The sequence below is a fragment of the Aethalodelphis obliquidens genome, unplaced genomic scaffold (assembly GCF_003676395.1).
Source record: "Aethalodelphis obliquidens isolate GAN/ISIS:26980383/991018 unplaced genomic scaffold, ASM367639v1 scaffold38, whole genome shotgun sequence".
NCBI lineage: Eukaryota > Metazoa > Chordata > Mammalia > Artiodactyla > Delphinidae > Aethalodelphis > Aethalodelphis obliquidens.
The window spans coordinates 18,684,343-18,704,035 of NW_020837982.1; the positions used below are offsets into that span (position 1 = coordinate 18,684,343).

At 59.1% G+C, this 19,693-nt stretch overlaps 1 protein-coding gene across 2 annotated transcripts in view; it reads left to right on the plus strand.

Moving 5' to 3' along the window:
• Window positions 1–19,693, plus strand: part of PEMT (phosphatidylethanolamine N-methyltransferase) — a 47,465-nt gene that overhangs the window by 18,832 nt on the left and 8,940 nt on the right. For both annotated transcript variants that reach the window (XM_027131292.1, XM_027131290.1), the window contains exon 3: window positions 19,133–19,248. In XM_027131292.1, coding sequence (XP_026987093.1) covers window positions 19,133–19,248 — 116 coding nt within the window. The remainder of the gene's footprint in view (window positions 1–19,132; window positions 19,249–19,693) is intronic.

Sequence of the window (19,693 nt, forward strand, 5' to 3'; positions counted from 1 at the left end):
GCCGCGTCCTCGGGGGACACAGAGCCACAAGCCCCCCCTCAGGGCCCCAGAATGTTCCCGCGGTGGGGGGAGCGTGGCGATTAGCACAGAACACGGTATTTTGACCCAGGCTGTACTCAGTGAGGAGAGACTGTCCCCAGGCGCAGGGCTCTGCGAGGGGATTGGGTTTCCATCAGGACGCAGCCTTTTCGTGTTTCTCAGCTGCCGGGCGGGGTGGGGGTTGGTGAGGACGTCACAGCCTCTGGGAGCTGTGTGGCCGTGAGCAGGACGCGCACCTCCCAGCCCTGAGACCCGGCAGAACAGCATGGCCTCTGCCCGGGGAAGGGTGGGTTGCCTCGGCTGTGGCTCCAACGAGTGCGCAGTGGGTCTGGGAGGCGGCGGGCGGCCGGAGGACACGGGAGCCGCCGCGCTGTCTCGGCAGCTGTCGTGGGAACCCGCTAGATTCCAGAGTAAAAGGCCAGGCTGCCGTCACTGCGGAGGGCTGGGCCCGGTGCTGGGTCCGGGAGACTTCTGGACGGATGTCCCAGATCGGGCGTGTGCGCGGCCTGTGGCACCTGTGCGTCCCGCCCATCTTCAAGGCCTGCATCCACACATTTGGCCGCTGGCCGCGGGTATCCGGGCCGCTGGGGGCCGCAGGCGAGATGACCCCCAGCCCTCTCCACGCCGCTCTGCTCCTCCGCCGTGGGGCGCCCCTCCGTGCGGCCCCCGGCCTCGTACCTGCTCCCTGCCGGTGCAGCAGCCCTCGAGCCTGGTCTGTGGGTGGCGGGTCCTGATCAGCCGGGGTTCCTGCGAGGAGCAGGTGGTGCCGGTGGGCCCTGGCCGCCGGGGGTTCCTTGTTCGACCCCAGTGATCCCACAGGCATCTGGGGTTTCGGATTTCCTCTCTCTCTGCCTCCTTCGTTCCGCCGGCTCCTCCCCCATTCGCTCTGTCACCTGCAGTGTCCCTCCCTGCGCCTCTGGCGCTTTCTGGTGAACCCTGGCCCACTCCGCCCCCCACCCCCCACCCCCCAGGCCGGCACATGGCCTGGCCGGCTGGACGGGACTCCGCTGGTCTGGTCTGGACAGCACCCTGGGGCGTTGCAGGCCACATGTTCCTGCTGGAGGACCCATCTCTCTGTGCTCTGTGTGGGTCTCCTTTTCAGCCCTCAGGCCTCGAGTGAGGGTCACCTGCCAGAGAGGCCTCCCCACGGCCCTACCCCAATTTATTCTTCCTCCCAGCACACTTCTCTGGCGATCACATCCCCAGTACATCTGCCCCGCCCTGGAGGCCCCGAGGGCAGAGGCCATGCTGGCCTGGTCTCCTCGGTACCCATTGGCTGCCGGGGTCGGGGGGGGGGGTGCGGGGGGCAGGCCTGCAGCGCGGGGAGACTGGCCTGGCCTGGCCGCGGCTGCTCTGTAAATACCTCCCCTGGGTGCCCCTCGGTGCTGGATTAATTGTCCTGAACCTCTGCCCCAGGAGGCCGTGCCTGGCCCCCAGCACCTGGAGCAGGGGGGTGCTCAGCTCCGGTCCTGGAGAAACCACGGTCCCCCAGCCTCAGCGGGCCGCCGGGCTCAGTCCTGAAGGTCATGTAGACTTGTGCAGAGGCCCAGCCCCTGGCCACCTCGTTTCTGTCCTTTAAAAGGAGAGGAAACCAAATGGAGCCCAGTGGACAGGGCCCAGGTCGGCGTGCGGCAAAGTGAATGATCCCAGCTCAGCGCTGAGTTCAGCGGCTGTGAGGACACCAAGCGTGTTTGTCGGCACAGAAGCTCAGCAATTGTCAGGAGCTCGCTGGGACTTGGTGGTGGCCTCCAGGTCATAAGCCGTGGGCCACAGGCGGGGTCAGCCCTCCCCTGGAATGGCAGCCCCTCTTCCCCTCTTACTAGCTGAGACCCTGGAGTGACAAGCGTGCCTGTTGATTCCCACCCCGCGTGGGGTGAACGGTGGGGTCGCCCCCTCCCTGGGCTGCACTGGCCTCCCAGCATCTTTGTGCTGGTCCCTGGGCGAGAGGCGGTGGCCGGCGGGGTCGTGTGTGGGACGGGCCGCTCCAGGCTGCTACTCGCAGCCCCGCAGGCTCGCGTCCTCGGCAGACTCAGCAGGAGCCTGGCCGCAGGAGCCTGGCCGCGTGTGCACGGCCCCATCTGCTTCTGCACAGAAAGCCCCGCTGCTCCCGTGAGGCACCCAGGCCATCTGAATGTGCGTCCAGTGGGTTCTGGGCTGCTGGGCTGGGGTGGGATGGCGCCCTGCAGGTTCCTGCCGTACCTTGGCTGCGGGACGCGCTCTCCCCGACGCTGTCGCTCCCCTCTTTCCCCATGAGCGACGGCTTTGCCTGCCCCTGCCCACCGCCCACACGGAGGCGGCTGTGGACGTGGGCACTTAGCAGGTCGGGGGTTTGGCCAGTGTCCGCGAGCGCAGGACGCCCAGGAGGCTTGGAGAGGAAGAGGCCCCCCCCCTGGGGTTCCCAGGCTGCTTGAGGAGGGGGGAGCCTCCAGAAAAGACTCCGGGACTCGGAAGACGGCATGTGGCCCAGGGGATGGAGAGAACAGAGTGGAGACCCCCGAGGACGGGAGGCTCCTGGGCAGAGGGAACTGTTTTTTTAATTTGCAAATTTTAAGTATGTGGAACAGTGGCGAGAACGGGCCTGCTGTCACCCGGATCCCAGGACATCCTGCATGGTTGCTGCCCCTGCGTCGTTGCATCCCCAAAGCTAAGGACGTTTCCTGCCTCAGCACGACCTCATTATCATGAGAGAGAACATTGTGAGCAAACTTTGGAAGCAAGAGCAGGGTTTGTTTTGTGTTCTGGAACGAGCGGGTGAGTCATGGCATTGGCCGCCCGCCCCTGGCCCCGGGGACAGGGGAGGCCGTCAAGGCCCTGGGGTCCAGGGTCTGGACGAGGTGAGGCCTGGACCCAGGATGCAGGACAAGGTGGGAGGGACAGCCAGAGGAGGGTCTTCAGCATGACCAGCAGCAGGCGAAGGGCGGCGGGCAGCCCCTCCGGATGGCCGGGACGTGCAGGAAGCTGTGGCCTCCAGGCAGATGGACGTGAGGGGACGTGGGGCCTGTGGCCGCTGGGTGGCCTGGGTGGCCTGGGATGCCGGCATGGAGCAGGGCTGCCCGGGGGTGGCCCGTGGGGCTGGGCTCCATGTCGGTGGTCCCGGCCGGCCCGCCTGACGTGCCCAGGAGAGGTCAGGCTCTGAGGGGTGGGGCCTGGTCGGGAATCCAGCGACGTGCCGCCCGGGGGCAGCTGGGGACACCGGTGGCCCTCAAGACTGGGAGACGCCTGGTGAGGCCAAGGGCCTGGGGCCGTGGCGGCTCTGGAAGGGGCACCGGAGCGTCACCTCCGTCACCAGCGTGGCCTCCCCTCCCTCCCACGAGTGTTTCTGGCTCCACCGACAGAGACATTGAAGGTTGGGGTGGGGGGTGGGGGGGCCGTAAACTGCCCGCGTCTCCGCCCAGGCTTCACGTGGCAGAAGCTCCTGGTGTGGTGGGAAAGGGCTCTTGGGCCCCGAGCCATCGTGCCCAGCCCTGCAGGGCGTCGGGGCTGGCGGGGCTGTTGAGTCCAGCCCGTCTGGAGATCGGTGCCAGCAGATCGGGGTGGGGGGCAGGGGGAACAGCCCGGAGGCCCAGGGGCTTAGTGGCTACAGACAGGCTCTGGGTTCAAGGCTGGGCTTTCCCACTTCCCAGCTGTGTGGCTCTGAGTGAGTCACTTAACCTCTCTGTGCCTCTTTTCCCTTGTGTGTAAACTGAAGTGCTTTCCTCGTGGGTGGCGGCGAGGACTGAGAAGGTCCCCGGGCGGGCGCTGCACACAGTAGCTGCTGTGCTCTGATCCCATGCAGCCATCATGAGAGGTGCTGACTTCTCCTGGGAAGGCCGTTCCCGAGGTTCGCCAAAGCAGGAGCTCCATCTGCGAGCTCTCTCCTCCGAGGCGCAAAGCCTGTTGTTACAAGGACCTGACGGCCACCAGGGTCCCCAGAGAGTCGCGTGCCCCGTCAAGCTGAGAGGTCAAGGAAGGCAGGAGCTTGGTTTTGCCGTCTGCCTGTAGCTGTACTCTGAGCCCCAGACGGCCCAAGGGGTGTGTGTGAGATGCCTTCTGTGGCTGCTTCTAGGACAGCACCTTCCAGGGGTCATCCCGTGGGTGGGGAGACGGGAAAGAGGCTCACACACCAGCACGCCCGAGGAGTCGAGTGTGCAGCAGGGTCGTGGGTGTGCACAGAGGAGCCCGAAGCCAACTTTGGGGGAGCTGCGTCGGGAGCAAGCGGCTGCAGGGTCCCCACCATGTCCTGGAGCAGCACAGCTGCCTCGCCATCCCAGGGTGTCTGGTTAAAGCGCAGATTCTGACTCGGCAGGTCTGGGGCAGGTCCTGAGAGCCTTCCAAGCTGCCGCTCTGCGGACCACTCTGGGTTTGAGGAACAGGTTTAGAGGCAGCGAGGAGGCCAGCCTGTGAGGGAAGGCAGCTGGAGAGAGCAGCACCGCGCCCCCAAGCCCTCCTGGCGTCAGGTCCCCCCAGACGGGGCAGCGTCCCCAAGGGACGGCATCGTGGCCCCGGTGGCCTCAGGCCTAGTGACTGCACAGCAGGGAGGGCCCCTAGGCCCGGCTCAGCCCCGCTCACACCTGGATGCCACACAGGTTCAGGAGTGGGTGCTGTCCTGGTGGAAAGGTTCAGACCACAATCGCGACTTTCTTCCACGAAAGACAGTCCCACCAAAGCGCGATGCCCTGCCCTGGCCAGGTCGTGTCCCTGCTGTGGCCCAGCTCGCTCCGGGAGGCTGGTGATGGCCAAGAGATGGGCCCCTCCCAGCTCCGGACGCCTGACCAGGAGGTGAGCTGGGGCCTGGGCCACAGCGAGGTGAGCACCCTTGGACGGAGCTGGTGATCTCCGTCCCGAGCCGGGGGGCCCGCGGGCCGTGTCACGCCAGTCCATGCAGACGGGGCCTCTTTTTCTGGATTAACTGTGAGGGAGCACAATTAGGCAAAGCACTTTCCTCAGCGCAGTTCCTGCCCTGGAGGATAAGAGGATTAGCTGCACCCTCGGGCTCCGGCACCAGTATTGTGACATCGGCTGGTGGAGCTTCACTAGACCTCCGGCACATGCCCATCCTCTCTGGGCAGTGGGCTCACAAGGAGAGCCCCCGGACAAGTCCCGGCCCTGCCTTTGTGCATCGCGGCAGGTTACCTTCCCTCTCTGAACTGCAGTTTTCACCTGGAATGTGGTTGTAGAAATATTGATCTGCCTTCCCCCCCGCCACGCAGCCCAGGTCTGGGGCTGACCTTTCAAGCCCAGCAAGTGGGTGGCCTCCTGACAGATGCCACCACTGTCTGCTCTCTGGACCTGGGGACCAGGCGCCACACCCCACTGCTGCCGCCCCCTGGGGGGTCCCAGGGCCGAGAGGGGGCAGACGTCTCGTCTACAGGCTACAGGGGGGCTCCGCACTGCTCCCTGCTTCCCAGATGAAAGCGGTCTGGGGCAGAGGGGCTCAGGCCCGCCCTCCTGCAGAGCCCCCCCCCCCCGTTCCGCCCTCCCTGCCCGGGACTCCTCCCCCTTCCTTCTTGTGTCTCTTGACTCCTCCCCCCTTCCTTCCTGTGTCTTGTGACTCCTCCCCCTTCCTTCCTGTCTCGTGACCCCTCCCCCTTCCTTCCTGTGTCTCGTGACTCCTCCCCCCTTCCTTCCTGTGTCTTGTGACTCCTCCCCCTTCCTTCCTGTCTTGTGACTCCTCCCCCTTCCTTCCTGTCTCGCGACTCCTCCCCCTTCCTTCCTGTGTCTCGTGACTCCTCCCCGTTTCCTTCCTGTGTCTCGTGACTCCTCCCCGTTTCCTTCCTGTGTCTCGTGACTCCTCCCCGTTTCCTTTCTGTGTCTCTTGACTCTTCCCCCTTCCTTCCTGTGTCTCTGTCCAGGCTCAGGAAGGGATCTCTGTGCCCCAGGCCTTGGCTCCTCGCTCCTGCTGTCGGCTCCACGTCCTGCCCCCACCTGGGCCTCGGGCTGTGCACTGTGGGAGGTGCCCCCGAGGGTCCCCTGCCATTGCCCGGTCAGTCTTCCCAGCCCACCGTCCTGGGGTCGCACAACACGGGCTGGGTGGGCACAGGTGTCCAGACCGCTGAAGGCTCGCTTCCCTCAGCCCAGCAGACGTGCGTGCACACAATCCTGGGAGCAGCTCTGCTGACACCAGCAGAGCTCGTGACGCAGGGCCCCCAGCTGGGGTGCGTGAGCCAGCCATGGTCCATCCACGCACAGCTCCCTGGACGGTCTGGTGGCCACACACACTGGAGAAAGCTGGACGGGGCAGAAACCAGGTCAGGGGCCGTGGGGCGGGGGCTGGGGGGCGCGGGGAGCTTTCCAGGGCGACGGGAAGTGTCCTGTGTCTCACAGAATTTTACTTTTACCTCTAAAGCTGACCGAAAATAGTCTCCCCTTCTAAAATAACCTACTCTTAGCTCAGAAAAAAAAGAGAAACAGCCGTCTGGCCGCAGGTGCAGATGCTGTGCCGACACTGGCATTGGCACTGGTCTTGGTGGCCTGTCCCGCCCGCCCGCCTGTGATGCCGGAGGGGGCCCAGCTGCCTATCGAACCCGCGTGTCTAGACAGCTCCCCAGCTGAGTGCCAGCACGGCCCAGTTTTCTTTCCGAGGCTGAAGTCCGTGTAAATATTGACCAAATAAGGCAGACCCGGTTTTGTACTGTATTTGGTTAGTAGTTGAAGAGCCACTCACTCCACGGCTATTTTCCCAGTGGCTTCCTACAGGTGGGCCTTGTTTCATTTAAAATTTTAAAAAGACCCTAAAGAGCTGTGCGTAACTCAAACATTGTAAGTGTAGGGGGAAAACCAGCACATTTAGATGAATCCCCGAGCGAGCGGATCTTTCAATAAAGAATCAACTTTCGGGCTTCCCTGGTGGCGCAGTGGTTGAGAGTTCGCCTGCCGATGCAGGGGACACCGGTTCGTGCCAGTCCGGGAAGATCCCACATGCCGCGGAGCGGCTGGGCCCGTGAGCCATGGCCACTGAGCCTGCGCGTCCGGAGCCTGTGCTCCGCAACGGGAGAGGCCACAACAGTGAGAGGCCCGCGTACCACAAAAAAAGAAAAAAGAGTCAACTCCCTGCCCCGTTAGTGTATTTATTATGTAAAACTGAAAAGACAGGTATTTGGTCTGCTTAAGGACTGTGTCGCTGGGTCCACGGGTGCCCCCTGCCCCAGCCTGGGGCTCTCGGGCCACGTGGCCGCCGCATGGCCTATTGAGGGGGTGGTGGGCTTTCTTGTGGGGGGGCTGGGCAGCTTCCCTGCTTCCTCCAGATGTGCATGAGTGGGGTCCCTCCGGCGTCTTCCTGCACTGCCCCGTCGCAGGCACAGGGAAAGCTGCTCAGACAGGATGGGCTGCGCGGGGGTGGGGTGGGTGGGGAGCGGTCCTCACAGCCGAGCCGCCCCCCTGATGGATTTGCTGGCTGAGAGCTCCCAGGCCTCTTTCCCGGACTACCTGCGTTGGCAGGTTGGACCCCAAGACGAGGTCCCACCCGAGTCACAGCTGTGACCACCTTCCGAGTCAACAAAGGCGCCCAGAGCCGCCCAGAGGCCGGGTGGCGGCGGGGACCCTCGCCACGTCCTGAGTAGTGCCTGGCCCCGAGGCCCCGCTGCAGAGCCAGGATCTGGACCAGCCGTCTGTCCCCCGCCTGCCCGGTCCAGGGCTGGCCCGTCCGAGGCTGGCGGGCTCCACGGGGGCAGAGCCTCCGGGTCCCTTTCCTTCCCGCAGAGGCAAACATCAGGGACGGGGGAGGTGGCCACGGGGCAGAGTGTGAGTAATCGACATCACAACAGTGATCCTTTGGGGGGCCGGCGCAGCGGGGCAGTTGTGTCCTGCCCTGATGAGGTGACCTTGGTCGCCCTGGGTAGAAGGGGCCTGGGGACCTGCCCGGACGGGATCTGCCCTCGGGGGTGTCAGCAGGGGCGAGGAGACGCAGGGGACCCAGGGCCCAGGAGCAGGAGGGGGTCTTGTGACTCGGTCTCGTGGGTGCCGAGGAGGTGGCAGGGAATGCCGCAGGCCGCGCCGGAGGGCTGAGGGGGCCTGGCGGGCATTTGTGCAGGTGGAGGGCAGCTGGTGTGGGCGCTGGGGGCTGCTCCCCGCCCCCCGGGGAGAGCGACAACAGCCCAGCCCTCCAGCCGTCAGCCGGAACCCGACCATTCATCACATCTCCGCGTCTACGAATTGTGCTTTTCGCGGTGTATCTAAGAAATCACTGCGTGACTCGAGGTCATACAGATTTTCTAGTTTGTTTTCCTCTAAAAATTTTGTAGCTTCAGTTTTTATGTTTAGATTTATAACCCATTTCTGTTAATTTTTGTATGTGGTATGAGTTCTGCGCACGACACCCAGTGCCGTTGTCCCCTGCCCCCTGAATTAATGACCTTTATACTTCATCACAGATCGGTCGACCTTACACACGTGGGTCTATTTCTGGACTCCCTGTCCTGTTCCGATGGTCTGTTTGTCCACTTTGGCACCAGCACCCCAGTCCTGGTCACAGTGGCTTTATGATACGGTTCAAAATCTGTCGACTTAGCCTCCCTTTGTCCTTTTTCAGTTGTTTTGCCTATTCTAAGTCCTTTGCATTTTCATGAGAATTTTAGATTCAGGTTGTCGATTTGCAGCAAAAAGCCTGTTGGGGTTTTGATTGGGTTTGCGTTGAATCTGTAGACCAGTCAAGGAGAATTGATATCTTCATAGTACTGAGTTTCCGGACCCACGGACACTCTGTATCTCTCCGTTTATTGAGGTCTTTTCTTAAATTCTTGGCGAAGCTTCACAGGTTTCGGGGTGCCAGTCCGGCGTTATTTGTCAGGTTCATCAGCGTTTCTGTAGGTGACCGTGTGTCACAGTTTACTTCACATGATGCCTTCTTTCTGGTCTAAGGGAGCATCCGGGGTGATGTCAGCTGTAGGGTTTTCACAGATGCCTTTTGTTAGGACGAGGGCGTTTCCCACTACTCCTCATGTGCTGAGTTTCTGTCAGGAGTGTATGTTGGATCCTTGTCAAATGTTCATGTCTATTAAGGCGATCGTAGTGTGTTTTCTTACTTACTTTGTTTATGTGGTGAATTACATTGAATGGTTTTCAAACGTTAAACCAACTTTTTGTTCCTGGTATAAATCTCACTCGGTTATGATGTATTATCCTTTTAGTATGTTGTTGGATTCTGTTTGCTAATTTGCTAACATTTTGTCTAGAATTTTTGCATTTTGTTCAGGAGGGGTATTTTTCTCTAGTTTTCTTGCAGTGTTTTGGTATCAGCTAATGCTGGCCTCATTGAATGAATTGGAGAGAGTTCCTTCCTCTTCAGTTTTTGGGAAGAGTTTGTACATAATTGGTATTATTCCTTCCTTAAATGTGTGGTAGCATTCACCAGTGAAGCCGTCTGGACCTGGAACGTTTTCTCGTGAAGGTTTTTGACTATATGTTAAAATATGTTGATGGGTATAGTGCGTGCTGGTCAGACTCTCTGCTTCTTTTCCTGAGTGAGCTTTGATCCAGTTCATTGGTATAAGTTGTTCACGTATTCCTTTTTTTGCCTTTGTGTCTTTTTCCCTTGATCTCTATTCAGATCAGTCTGAATAGAGGTTTTATTCATCTTTTCAGAGAACCATCTCATGGTTTCATTGATTTTTCTCTAGTGTTTTTCCATTTTCTATCATTGATTCCCACTTCAAACTTTCCTCTACTTACATGGGTTTCGTTTTCTCTTCTTTCTCTAGTTTCTTGTGGGAGTTGAGACCAGTGATGGGAGACCTTCCTTCTTTCTCTCCTGTGGGTGTTCAGTGCCATAAACCCTCTCAAGCAGCAGCATCCCACAGACGCTGGTATGTTGTGCTTTCATTTTTGTTCAAGCCAAAATCCTTCTAGTTGCCCTTTCCGTTTCTTCTTTTTCCCGTGAGTCGCTTTTTTTTTTAGAAATGTGTTACTTAGTCTCTAGATGTTTGGGGATTTTTTTCAGCGATCTTGTTGTTATTAATTTCTAATTAACTCCATTGTGGTCAGAGAACACACTTTGTGTGATGTATAATTCTTTTGAACTTACTGGGACTAGTTTTATTTCCCGGCACGTGGTCTATCTTGGTAAATGTCCTGTGCGCACTTGAAACTAATTTCTACCGTTTTTTTTTTAAAATTAATTATTTTTTGGCTGCGTTGGGTCTTCGTTGCTGCGCGCGGGCTTTCTCTAGTTGCGGCGAGCAGGGGCTACTCTTCGTTGTGGTGCGCGGGCTTCTCACTGCGGTGGCTTCTCTTGCTGCGGAGCACGGGCTCTAGGCGTGTGGGCTTCAGTAGTTGCGGCACGCGGGCTCAGTAGTTGTGGCTCGCGGGCTCTAGAGCGCAGGCTCAGTGGTTGTGGCGCACGGGCTTAGTTGCTCCACGGCATGTGGGATCTTCCCAGACCAGGGTTCGAACCCGTGTCCCCTGCATTGGCAGGCGGATTCTTAACCACTGCGCCACCAGGGAAGTCCCTCTCCTGTTGTTGAGTGAAGTCTTCTATAAACGTCAGTAGACCAAGTTGGTTGGTAGTGTTCAAATCTATATCCTTATTTGTTCTATCAATATGGAGAGAGGGGCATTGAAATAACTATTTCTATTGTGCAGATTTATCCGTTTTACTTCATGGACCACAAGCTCAGGCATCGGGTGCATGGATGTTTCGGGTTGTTATGTCCTCTTGGATAATCATGAAACGATCTTCTTTATCCCAGTAATAATGTTTGCTCTGAAATCTACTTTGTGTGAAATCAATGTAACCACTCACTCTCCTTTTGACCAGTGTTAGCAGGATGTCTCTTGAGCCAGCCTGTTACTTTGATCTGGTTTGTATCTTTATAAGCAAAGTGTATTTTGTGGAGCCGGCATGCAGTTGGATCTTGCTTTTTTATCCAATCTGACAATCTCTGCTTTTTCTTTTTCTTTCTTTTTTTTTTTTCCTGTCTGAACCCCATGGCATGTGGAACTTCCCCGAGAGGAATCAGCCCCGAGCCCCCTGAAGTGGAAGTGCAGAGCCTTAACCACTGGACCGCCAGGGAAGTCCTGACAATCTCTGCCTTTAAATTGAGATGTTTGGCCATTAGCATTTAATGTTATTGATGGGGTTAGGTTTAAATCAGCGTCCTCCATTCCTTCATGTCTGGTGTCTGGAAAGCCCTGGTATATTTGTCCGTTTTGGGTGGTTTCGGGTGAGAGGCTAAGCTTCATCCATCTTAGCTGGAAGTAGAAAGGACAGCAGTAATGACTTAATACCATTCAGTACTCAGCCCGTGTTTAATTTTCCCCAGTTGTCTCAAAAGTATCTTGTTCCAGTTGGTGTGTTTGAATCCGGATCTGAATGAGGTCTACGCGTTGCATTCAGTTGATGTGATTCCCGAGCCCTTTTTACCCAGACCAGTGTCCCACCCCCTTCTTTCCATGTCACTTACTTCTGGAAGAAACTGAAGCACTTGTCCAGTAGAATTTTCTGAGTTTGGGCGATTATATCTTTGTGATGCTTTTTAACGTGTTCCTCTATATTTCCTGAACCTGATAGTTATAAAGAACTCTTCGTAAACGTGCTGCGTGTTCGGTTGAAGCGTGTGAAATCGCCAGTATTTGATTATTTGCCCTGCCAAGTGCCGTGTCCAGACGTTCCACGTCACGCTACCTGTCCCAGCCCGTCAGGAAGCGCCACTTTGCATGACACTGAGATTGACCAGTGGATTCAGGAGGTCAGCCTGACCCTCACGGCCAGGTTCTCCGCCCTGTCCCTGATGATAGAGTTTCCTGGGTCCTCATTTAGGAGTTGCAGATGGTGACGCTTCAGCTCCGTCATGCCGTGTCGGGAAGCTTTCAGGTTGTCTGGGGTGGGCAGTAGGATTTGGGGACCGTCTCCCAGGCAGTCGAGTCCAGATGGGAATTCACTGCTGGGGGAAGACTGCGTGCTGCTCAGCGTCGATGTATTCCCTGGACAAGCCGGTGGAAGGTGTCCAGTGAGCAGGTGATGGCTGAGCGAGCTCATGGACAGTGGTGAAGGGGCAGTTCGGCTGGGGGAAGCTCTTGGACGCCACCCTGTGCGACAGGGCGCAGCTTGGGACTCCCTCTCGCGGAGCCCTCCAGCTCCCACCCTTCCCAGTCCCTCCAGGCCAGGCCGTCGCCCACTTTTAGATGGAACCAGCTGGGCGGGCCCCACCGAGCCCCGCTGCAGGGAAGCCCCTCACCCAGCAGGCTGGGTGGGAGGCCGCTGAGCTGTCGTGCGTTCCCGCGTCCACCCGCGCGTGGAGATCAGCGCTCGCAGGGGCCCCCTCTGTTGGCCGCATCGCGTGCGCATATGACACTGAGCACAGACAGAGGTGGGGTGTCATTTGACGGTGGAGCCAGGTGCAGGGAGCGGGAGGTTCTGGCTGTGCTGGGTGGTCCAGGGCAGCTCGTGGCGTGCATCGCAGGCAGGAAGAAGAAGGCGAGAAGGCTGGAGCACCTGTGTGTCTGGCGGGAGGGGACCGCCACCCGAGCGGGAGGGGTGGTGGTGCACAGGTGGTCGTGCTTCTGGGCTGTGGGCCCCTTTGAAAAACGCAAGGAAACGCTGGCTCCTTCTCAGCAAAAGCTACAAATGCAAAAGCACTCGGCCTTTGCTTCCGTTTGGGGATGTTTACTGAGCCCCGGAACACGCCCAGGCCCCCAGGTGGAGAGCCCGGACTAGACGGTGGCCGGCCTCCCTCCTGCCGGGTTCAGGGCCGCGGGGGCTGCAGGGGGAGGTTCTGGCAGACGGGTGCCCGCGTGGTCCCAGTTCTGCCGGCCCTCACCGCCCGGGACGCGGGCACAGCAGGCTTTCTTCACCTGTGGGCGGCACCTCGCCGCCCCCGCTTGTCCCCCCAGAAGGAGGCAGACAGCGCCGCAGTCTCCTCCAGACACGTGTCAACTCCCGGACTCTCACAGCAGCGCTACGAGGTGCGACGTCGCTGCTTGGCTCCCTCTTCCGGGTTAGGAAACTGAGGCAGAGAGAGGGGCTGCAACGCCCCCAGGTCACACGGCTGGTAGGCAGAGGAGCTCGTGGGCGAACCCGGGACCCGGCACCCAGCCCACCTGCCGTCCTCCGGGCGCTGGGTCCCCACCCAGCAGTCAGTCCTTTAAGGAGCGTGGGGACCGCTGCCTCACTTCACGGACACGTGGGGCGTCTGAGAAGCTGGGGGCGGTCCAGAGCAGCACCCCCCCCCGCCCCCCGCCACGCTGTAGAGGTGCTCAGGGCACAGGTTCCTCCTGCTGCCCTGGCTTTTGTCCTGTGGAGCCATCTGGGCTTTGAGTTATCACTGTTAAATTACATGTACCAATCAAAGCAAGCACTTCCTTCCTGGGTTTTTTCCCCATTTTCTTTTCAAGAGAACACTCTAGCACAACATCAGGCCTGTAGTAGGGCCCCCAGTAAGAGCTGGACGTACAGATACATGGGCGCTTGGTGGGTGGGTGGATGGATCGAGAGGAAGGACTTCTCATGCTTCCAGCGCTGGACACTCTCTGCTCTGTGGACCACAGGCCCTGAAAAGACCCCCCAGGGTCCACCTCTGTCCTTGTGGCCTCACCCCCATGCCCCGTCGTTTCAGTTGCTGTCACCCACGCTCACTGTGTCCCCAGTGAGATGCTCGGACAGTGCGGGATGCTTGGCGGGTCCTGGTTCTAACAGGTGCCACTGGGCTGTCAGCCTCCCTGTGTGAGGGTGTCCCAGGGGACACACTGTTGCCTGGCCCTGGGCGAGCATGCGGTCCCTGTGACTGTCTGTGGTCAGTACCACTGGTGTTTCAGGCAGAGGACACGGCCCACGGGCACACTGTCTGCGACAACTGGCCAGGGTCCAGGCCTGCTGAGCCCGCGGAGACCCCCCTGGCTCACACACAGGAGTTCCAGGTCCTGAGTCAATGACGTTACCCGTCAACACTCTGATCCCTGCGCCTCAAACCCAGCAGGCCTCCTCTGAGTGTTGGGACACAGCGCCCTGCGAAGCTGGTGGCTCCTAGCTCAAAGGCCTCGCGTGTCTTGGGAACGTGTTTTTTCTCCTTCCCTGTGGACGCTGGCGAGTTGGCTTTGCAGTTAACGGGGCTGCCCATCCGGCAGGCATGCGGCTGTTGTCTCCCTGCCGCCCCCCCGCATGAGCCTGCAGGAGCCCGACCCCACATGGGACGCCTGCTCCCACCCCGGGCGTGGCTGCGGCCGGGGTTGCCGTGCAGGGTGGAAGCCCCCATAGCCTCAGTGTCCAGATTATTCACCTCAAATTGGATGCCTGGGTTTTTGTTTTTTAATTAATGTATTTATTTTTGGCTGCATTGGGTCTTCGTTGCTGTTTGCGGGCTTCTCATTGCAGTGGCCTCTCTTGTTGCAGAGCACGGGGTCTAGGCGCGCGGGCTCAGTAGTTGTGGCGCGCGGGTTTCGTTGCTCCGCGGCATGTGGGATCTTCCCGGACCAGGGCTCGAACCCGTGTCCCCTGCACTGGCAGGCGGGTTCTTAACCACTGCGCCACCAGGGAAGCCCCAGATGCCTGGGTTTTAATATGGAAATTCTAAATGGTGTTGAATTGTTGGGTCAAATATATTTTTTTATTATTATTTATTTATTTATTTATTTTTTATTGGAGTATAGTTGCTTCACAATATTGTGTTAATTTATACTGTACAGCAAAGTGAATACAGCAAAGTGAATCAGCTACACGTATACATATATCCCCTTTTTTTGGATTTCCTTCCCATTTAGGTCACCACAGAGCACTGAGTTCCCCACGTTATGCAGCAGGTTCTCACATAGCATCAATAGTGTACATGTGTCAGTTCCAGTCTCCCAATTCATCCCGCCCCTCCTCCCCGCCTTGGTGTCCATACGTTTGTTCTCTACGTTTGTGTCTCTGTTTCTGCCCTGCAAATAAGATCGTCTGTACCAGTTTTTCAGATTCCACACATATGCGTTAATATACGATATTTTTCTCTTCCTGACTTACTTACGTCACTCTGTATGACAGTCTCTAGGTCCATCCACGTCTCTACAAATGACCCAATTGCGTTCTTTTTCATGGCTGAGTAATATTCCATTGTGTATACGTACCACATCTTCTTTATCCATTCCTCTGTTGATGGACAGATATTTTTAAATAATGTGGGTTTGACCAAAACACCTCTGGGCTACGCCTTACGCCCTCTGAGCCCCAGGACGCGGGCCTCGGGCTGCCGGGGGGAACAGAGCCACCTCCTTTACAGGCAGACCCAGCACCATCAGTGTGGCCGAGTGGGACCCGGAGGGGACCGAGACGCAGGGGCTGCTCTTGGAATCAGGGCCCCTGGGGGAGGGGCCCTCTCCACCCGGACGAGGCCCTGGTGCTGGCGTGTGGCCATCCATCGCCCGCTGGCTCTTCCCCGCACACTGGGAGGTGGATAAGGAGTCACTGGCCCGTTTGTCGCATTTCCCTGCTGACTCGGTTGACGGAATGTACAGCTGGCGGCTGGCGGTCAGGGACAAATTCCCCCGATTTCCATCCATCCCAGTCCCCTCCTGCCCCGGCAGCCTCCTTCCTGGCCCAGATTCTGTGGGAGAGGTTTGCAAAAAAAAATCAACATTTTGGGGAAGAGGCCTACCCGTTACAGAGGTGAGCTGGTGACCCTGCCCGGGGTGCGTGCAAGGTGGCCCAAGGTGGCAAACGCAGAACCAGCCCAGTTCACTTGGATTTCAGGGAAACAACAAATGGGAGCTACATTTGGGGCAACTTGTACTGAATTATTTGTTCTTTATATGAGATCCAGGTTCACCTGGGGGCCTGTGTTTCTCCGGCAGCCCTCGGGAGAGGGAACGTGAGTGTGGGGTAGGGCCAGGGGCTGGGCCAGGGCATCTCCATTTTGGGGTCCTGGCAACCTAGAAGCCAGGCCAAGTCAGGAGGGTGACGGCAGAGCGTCTGGTCATCCCGCTTCGCACCAGTCACTCGGCCCCCGGGGTGCTGACCCGCCTCATCTCACGGCCCAGCCCGTGGTGGCCAGTCCCCTGTGCTCAGCTCCACTGCCTGCTTCCGGGCCCCTAATCCGATGAAGTGTGCAGCTGGGCCCCGAGGAAGGCCAGGCGGGACATTAACCTCGGACCCAGCGAGGCTCCTGGCTGCTGCTTTATTGATTGCCTTGAAATAACAACCTGTCTAAGGCTGGCCAGCCTGGAGGCAGACAGCTGCTGGCGAATCGGATTCGCTGTTTCCCCTCCTCCCTCTCCCACCTTTTGTCTCTGGGTTGCTCAGAAAGTGCAGTTATGACCCCGCCGTTTCCCAGGTGAAGGAGCAGGCGTTGGGGGGCCATCTGGGAGGCCAAGGCTGGCAGAGCCGTCCCCAAAGGGCCTTTGGTGGAAAGACGCTCCACCGTCCGCGAAGCAGCGGGGGGCCCAGCCCGGAGTCCGGAGGTCCCGGCGCCCGGTTCGATCGGCTGAAGCTCGGCCCCCTCCGCTGCCCAGGGCTCTGGGCTGGGGTGCAGCCGGTCACGGCCCCCTTGGGTACAGGGGAGAGGCCCCTCCTTCAGGGGCCGGACCCGGCGTGTTGTGAGCAGAAGAGTCTGCCCGGGTGGGTGACGGGTGTGGCCGTTCTCATCTGTCCCTAGAGCTCAGATTCGACAGGGACGGGATGTTCAGGAATCAGCTCTATTGAGCTAGAGTGTGTATACAATACAGTAAACACATTCTAATGTAGTTTGAGTCTTGACAAATGTATACGCCTGTGTCACCACCGCCCTGATCAAGACCCTAACCCTTCCTTCCCCAGACGTCCTCTCCCGCCCCTTCCTAGTCAGACCCCCAGCCCAGCCGCCGCGGCTCTGCCTCGTCACCGTGGTGGGCTCTGCCCTCCAGGCCTTTGCGAGGATGGAGGCTCCTCCTGCGCTGCATGAAGCCGATGACAGCCGTCCTCTGGATGGACCACACTTCGTCCACGTGCCCCGTTCGGTGGGTGGCCGGTTCGGGGTGGGGGGAGAGCGCGGAACATGCCTGCACCGACAAACGCGGGGGGCTCTGGGTCTGGCCCCCGGGGCTTGTGCTCCCGCACCGGGCCTGCAGGAGGGGTGAGGACGTGGTACTACGCGGTTTCCCACCCATTTCAGTGTCCTTTTGAAAGCGTTAGCTCGTCAGCTGGGAGGAAAAATCAATGGCCTTTAAAGCTGCATCTTGAAATCCCATACCAGGAACAAGGTTTTGTGACAAAGACAGCATGTTTGAAGGACAACTGGGCCCCTTCAGATAGAAGGGACCCTGGGCCCGGAGTCTCGGGGTCGCTCGGGTGCTCCTCTTTGTGGCTGAGTGACCCCCCCCACCCCAGTCACTTCTGAGGGGCCCCGTCTTCCCGACGTGTAAACGGACCTCATCCCACCCACCCCAGGCTTGTTTCTTTTTTTTTTCTTAACATCTTTATTGGAATATAATTGCTTTACAACGGTGTGTTAGTTTTTTTTTTTTTTTTATAAATTTATTTATTTATTTATGTTTGGCTGCGTTGGGTCTTTGCTGCTGCGCGCGGACTTTCTCTAGTTGCGGCGGGCAGGGGCTGCTCTTAATTGCGGTGTGCGGGCTTCTCATCGCGTTGGCTTCTCTTGTCGCGGAGCATGGGCTCTAGGCCCGCGGGCTTCGGTAGTTGTGGCTCACAGGCTCTAGGGCGCACGGGCTCAGTTGCTCCACGGCATGTGGGATCTTCCCGGACCAGGGCTCGAACCTGTGTCCCCTGCATTGGCAGGTGGATTCTCAACCACTGCGCCACCAGGGAAGTCCCAGTGTGTTCGTTTCTGCTTTATAACAAAGTGAATCAGCTATTCAGTTTTTCACCATTGAGAACGATGTTGGCTGTGGGTTGGTGATATACGGCCTTTATTATGTGGAGGTAGGTTCCCTCTATGCCTACTTTCTGGAGGGTGTTGAATTTTGTTGAAAGCTGTTTCTGCATCTGTTGAGGTAATCATACGGTTTTTTTCCTTCAGTCTGTTAATATGGTGTATCACATTGATTGATTTGCGTATATTGAAGAATCCTTCCATCCCTGGGATAAACCCCACTTGATCCTGGTGTATGATCCTTATAATGTGCTGCTGGATTCTGTCTGTTAGTATTTTGTTGAGGATTTTTGCATCCATGTTCATCAGTGCTATCGGCCCAGGCTTGTTTTGAGTGTTAAGTGAGCGCAGGTAAAAGCACTTAAATCGTCAGGTGCTGAATCGACGGTTGTGATTTTTATTGTTGGCGTTGGCATCCCTCGCTTCTTGGGACGTCAGCGCCCCTCCCAGCTCACTCTGCCTGGACGTCCCGTGCACCCTTGTGGCTTGAGTCTCGGGTCCATGTGTGAAAGCAGGCTGCTTCCTCCGGCCAAGGACACTTTGCGTCCACTTTCCCGACGGACAGTCACCCTGCAAGGACCTCCCTTCACCCCTCGGTGGGTTCCCTTTGGTCCAGCTGCTTTGGAGGGGACTGTCCCCCAGGGGCCCCAGAAGGAAACGTGTGCAGGTTCCTGTCCTGAAGGCCGACCACCCAGACGCCCCCGCGACTTTGAGCAAGTTGGCCCGGCTGGCTTTCGTGCCACAGGGACAGGCAGGCAGCCGTGGAGACGGCAGAGGCGGGAGGGAGCTGAGGGGCCGCCCTCAACTTGGCTCCGCTGTCGGCTGCCGAAGGTCGAGATTTCAGGCGTGACGAGCTTGAAAAAATAAAGGCAGGCTTCTGTGGCTAAAAGTTAAAAGCTGGAAAGTCTGTTTTTGGCGGCGCACTGGGGTGTAGGGCTGAGGGCCCCGGACCCGGTGGGAGCGCCCCGCGGATGGTGGCGCTGGGCCACGTCCGCAGGCTCCCTGCCCTCCGCGGTCCCCTGTGTCATGCAGTGGGCGACCCGAGTGTGTGCCAGGCCGTGGGCAGAGGAAGCCAGGGCGGCAGCGGGCCGCGCGGGCTCAGGGCCGCCCCTGCCCCCGTGTTTGTCGTGTTTGCCGGGAGAGGCTGCTTCCGGGAGCACCTTGTGGTCCGTCCGTACAGGACTCGCAGGGTGGATGCCCCACGGGGCTGGGCTGAGAACCCCCGGCTGCCAGCCGCATCCCCCCATCCCCCCTCCTCCTGACCCTTCCACCCCGCTCCTGCCCTGCACCGTGACCCTCCGCGCAGGCCTCACACGCAGGCTGCTTCTCTCTCCGCTGCGTAGGTCGCGAGATGGGAACATAAGACCCGAAAGCTGAGCGGGGCCTTCGGGTCCCCCCACCTGGCCTGCTGCACCCTGGGCGGCGCCATCCTGCTTCTCAACGTGCTGCGCTCCCACTGGTAAGACCCCCGCCCCCCGCCCTGCGCGCCTGCGGGAGGGGCAGCCCGACCGCACGGAACCCCGTCCCCTCCACGAGAGTCCCAGCCGCCCGGGAAGGCTCGTGCGGGGGTCAGGCGGCACCCGGGACGTGGAAGGAAAACGGGAGCCGCGAGCTGTTGGGGGGTGGGGGGCGCAAACGGATGACGACCAGGGAGCGAACGGATGGACTGTTCACTTCCACTGTGCAGGGGCTGCTCTGAGCTGGGCTAACCTCGCTCGCCTGGCTCTGCTGGCTGAGAGGTGCCCGCACAGGGCAGCGAGCAGTGACCTCGGGGGGTGGGGGAGAGGACAGCCCTGCGGGCTCTGTGTCGGCTCCTGAAACCCTCCCGCGGGCTTGGCTGCTGGTGCGTTTGTGCTGCACTCCGGCCTTCCTCCCCCAGTTACTCTCTAGAAACTCAGCCTGGG